This window comes from Austrofundulus limnaeus, unplaced genomic scaffold, assembly GCF_001266775.1.
Source record: "Austrofundulus limnaeus strain Quisiro unplaced genomic scaffold, Austrofundulus_limnaeus-1.0 Scaffold14, whole genome shotgun sequence".
Taxonomy (NCBI): Eukaryota; Metazoa; Chordata; class Actinopteri; order Cyprinodontiformes; family Rivulidae; genus Austrofundulus; species Austrofundulus limnaeus.
Genome location: NW_013952416.1, coordinates 1457700 through 1462236, shown reverse-complemented (window position 1 = coordinate 1462236; position 4537 = coordinate 1457700). Strand labels below are relative to the sequence as shown.

At 41.2% G+C, this 4537-nt stretch overlaps 1 protein-coding gene across 1 annotated transcript in view; it reads left to right on the top strand.

Moving 5' to 3' along the window:
• Positions 1-2261: 2261 nt before the first annotated feature.
• Positions 2262-4537, top strand: part of znf367 (zinc finger protein 367) — a 5803-nt gene continuing 3527 nt past the window's right edge. The window contains exons 1-3 of the mRNA XM_014002656.1: positions 2262-2989; positions 3518-3668; positions 3798-3917. Coding sequence (XP_013858110.1) covers positions 2714-2989; positions 3518-3668; positions 3798-3917 — 547 coding nt within the window. The 5' untranslated portion in view covers positions 2262-2713. The remainder of the gene's footprint in view (positions 2990-3517; positions 3669-3797; positions 3918-4537) is intronic.

Below are 4537 nucleotides of genomic sequence, written 5' to 3'. Positions count from 1 at the left end.
CCATAAGTTAGATTACATATTTCTGTATATAAAGAAAACAATTACTTTTTTTTTTTTTCACTTTTTTGAGTTTGGTGATGTTTCAAACTGTTAAACACTGCCACCAACTGTTCAGGAGGATTATTACACCCCTAAAGGTTGTTTCACTGTGGAAGGGGTGTGTAGAGTAGGATGGCCAATGGGGAGGCCAAAGATTTTTCTGCGGTGGCCATGGCCACTCCTGGCTCCGCCCCTGCATTAGGGCCACCATGCATGGTAACCACACACCTGTGTCTTTAAACAGCCAAGTTAATGAGGGAGGCAAAAACGCAGACTGAAAAGTAAGCCTCAGACGATAGCTGTGCAAAACAACTATAAGACAGACTGTAAAACTAGTAAATAAATCTGACTCAGCTGTGTCGCCTACCAGGAGAATGAGTCAGGAGAAATTTTATGATGCATTTTGGCTTCATCTAGTGGTCAGAATGTGTTGAGGCACTTTCTACTGGTACAGGGGCGCTCTTGTGTCAGCTTTGATGCTTTTCAGGAAATATAATAGACTCATACAAAGTAMGATCCAGAGTTAAATTCAAATAAGACGCCAAACTTAAAAATCATAAGTCAAAGAAATACTATTTGCAACAAAATACTGATTGACATTGTTTCTACTAGCTACATCTCTGTTGTGTGTGACTTGTTTAATTTGTGCTTTCCATTAGAAAGATGCACTGCAGGGCCTTCTATTGTGGAATCTATTGATATTCTCCTCTAAATTATTATTATTTTTCTTAACCTTATTTTAATCCTCGTGGCAGAAAGCAATACCCAAAATGTTTATTGAGCCATGCTGATTGAAGATGAGGAAATGAAATCATTCACCAAGTGGCAGGTCTCTTCAAAGTGTTTGCAGGAACTTATCTTAATGTTATCTGCCAACTCAAGAAGAGAATAATAACTGTAAAAATCWAATTCAGGACTTTGATCTGCACCGTGTGCTCTCTGTTGCATTAGCTCCGCTAATGGGGGCAACAACCACATTCTAAAAACAATTCAAAGTGCTTGAGATAATATACTAATACTAAAAATACATACTGATACTAAAAATACAATCAGAAACAAAGACAAAAAGATGCGTAATGACAACACTTTTTATTTTGTTTATATTTACAGGCCATGAACATTATTAGGTAAAGAACACAGTATGATTTTGATGGCATTGTTAAATAGGCTAATACAACTAGTGACGTGCAGATTGATACTGAAATATCAATACTACCGATACCAGAACTTTATGCTCTAGAATTGATACTAAAATCAAAATGTTGATATTTTGATACTTCAGTTATTTCACATAATGTATATCATTAACAGGAAAATAGTGGAAAATAACTATTCAAGTCTTGTCTAAATCAAATGTGGTTGGAGGAAACTATTTTTTCTTCCACTTGGTGATGCATCAGCTCGGTGGCCTGTGCTCAGTCAGTCAGTCAGTTTGTAGATGTATGTCAGGCCATTTTAACATATAATCTGCTTCGTCTGACTGTAATTATATTCTAGATGAGGGGTTTCCAAACTCATGGCCCCACAAACAGCATTAGTTCTGGCCAGGGACCTTCTTGCAAACCCACAAACCGTGCTACAAAATATACAAAGTAACAACTTTTTAAATATTTTTTCTCACTTTTATTCACTATTCAAAAATTATTATATTTCTTTAGAATAAGAATTTTAAATTGTGCTAAATAGATAAACGGTTAGGGTTAGAAAGACTTTTAAATTAATAAATAAATGACTATGTCATGTATTGTTTATAAAGTGGTTATTTGAAAAACGCTACTTTTTAAGATTTCCCAGACACACAGTCACAAAGTATCAGTATCAGATCAGTGTTGCTGATACCAGCCACATTTTACTCGGTATCAGAAAGAAAATTGGCCTTATTGAACATCACTAAATACAACCCTGCAATAAGTTTCTGCTTCTCTCAAACAGCACACCCTTTGTTCGTGTACTTCCTCCTTAAAGTGATGATGTAATTTTGGCGCTTCGAACTGTTTTTTTTTCCCTTTAAAAAGCAAGAAAAACATAATATAAACAGACTCCTCAGCGCGGGAATAAGCCATCTGCTCACCTGCTACGTAAAATCAACCGCCCTTCATTCTCATTGGCTACAGTGTTCGTTTGGCTCGTTTTCATTGGCCGAGGCCAACGTCAGTTCAATGGAACGCGCGCAGAATCTTTAAACTCCATTGGACGGATGCCATCTTAGCCAATCGCGTCACATATCTCTTTCCCGTTCTGTTATTGGTTGGTGCGGTTGCTGGGTTTTGGCTGTAAGAACTTCTGCCATTGGTTGTTGTGATCACGTGGTGGCAGATGGCCGCAGCCTGTTGGTTGGTGAACTGCTCAGGCGCGATTTTGCAACGCGGGACGAAGCTTGTGTGTGGACTGGGCACAGGTAGTTCAAACGAGCCGCTGCGCCTGGAAGTAAACTAACTCTGCGTGGTTTTTCTCATCTCCGTGACGTCTGCGGATCACTTTGAAGCGAGGAGCGGATATTCCTTTTGTTCCTCGCTGGAAATGAAGGACATATTTACCCCGGACTAAAAGGGCGCGCGCTTTTTTTAAATGTAGTTTTTTTTCTCTCTCCGTGTTTTGTAAGTCTGCTAACTTACTGTACAGCTTTTGCGACCAAAAGAGGAAAAAAACCGCCTTGTATTTCCTTCCAASCACAATGACCGACAAGCAGCACCCGCAGGTGATTTTCTGCAACGACTCACCCAAAAGAGTGCTGGTGTCCGTCATCAAGACGACCCCGATCAAGCCCAGCAAAGCGGAGCCCCTCATGCCGACCAGCCCCGGTTTCAGCGACTTCATGGTCTACCCGTGGAAATGGGGGGAGAACGCCCACAACGTGAGCCTGAGCCCGGGCTCGGCGAGCGGGGCTGCGTCCCCCACCAGGACCCAGACGGCCGCTGAGGCGGACACGGCTTCGTCGCCTGACCAGAAGGTAGGACGTTTGTTTTTAACAACCTGCTCTTGCATAAACTGAGCAACATTTAATGTTTYAAACTACAACTTAGTTAACACTACAGTCTTTATCAATTAAATGTATGAACGTGCAGCGCATGCGTACTGGTGTTAATGTTTTCTAAACTAAATAACAGCTAACGTTTGGAGATTGTTCGCGAATTTAAAAAAAAAGTGAAACTTTTTCACTTTTTTCAGAAATTACTAAAATGGAGAGTCCTTTAAAAAAAAACGCCCGCGCATTAGGGTGTGACGATGTGGTTTYTAAACCCCGTTCACTTCCTGGTTTCACGGCAGCTGCTCAGACGTGACGTGGAGCCGCGCGCCAAAACTGGAACCGGATGTGAGAACTGTTAAAAGTGTTACACGTGAGCTCACAGGAGGAGATCGTTAATGCTATCATTAAAACTGTTGAATCACTTTTCTGTAGCAATAAATCAGAGTAAATACAGATTATTTAAAAATCTTCATTGTTATTGTGTCAGAAATCCATTTCTTGTCCTTTCAGGATGGGATCCGCAGAGGCAGGCCACGAGCAGACACGGTCCGGGAACTGATAAATGAGGGCGAGACTTCATCCAGCCGCATACGGTGCAACATCTGCAACCGAGTGTTCCCCAGAGAGAAGTCGCTGCAGGCCCATAAGAGGACGCACACAGGTGAGCGAGACAGGTGCATTGTTGACAAGAGAAGTGTACGAGCGGCACGAATACTCRCAACTATTGAACAGTAAGAGTTGTATATTTGACAGTGTGTTTAAAAATCACAATACCCTCACTTATTTCTAGGAGAGAGACCCTATCTGTGCGACTACCCGAACTGTGGGAAGGCGTTYGTCCAGAGCGGTCAGCTGAAGACCCACCAGCGCCTGCACACGGGGGAAAAACCCTTCGTCTGCTCAGAGAAAGGTCCGTTTGAAACGAATAAACTCAGACTTCTGTGGGCTTTCACTTTTAGTTTCATTAAGGTTCTTTCCAGTTGGTATAAAAATGGCTTCAGTGAAAGCCTTGGAAAGTACCTGAGAAACAGCAGTTGCAGTCCTGTAAGAAAAGCTGTTTGAATGATGTCCTGATGCATCTCAGTGATCCAGGTAGAAAAAATAAGTAGGTCCTCTGGACGGGTTCTTCTTTAGTGAAACGTTTCGTCTCTCCTCCAAGAGACTTCTTCAGTCTGTGTTTCAGGTGAACTCAGCCTTATAAGCACTGCCTCCACCTGGACAAACAGGTTAGTCACTTGTAAGAGTTCACCTGAAACTCATCAGACTGAAGAAGTCTCTTGGAGGAGAGACGAAACRTTTCACTAAAGAAGAACCCGTCCAGAGGACCTACTTATTTTTTCTTTTTGACTGTTTGAATGTGTTGTTTTTTTCTTACTACTTTAAAGGGATCCATGATTAGTTGTAACGTTAGACTTTATTTAATAAACAAATGTTTTAACTGTAAAATAAAAGTTTAAATATATTACACGGACGGGGCCATTTTATTTACACACAAAGCATTCTGGGTAAATGATGATGTGGATAGGTCCT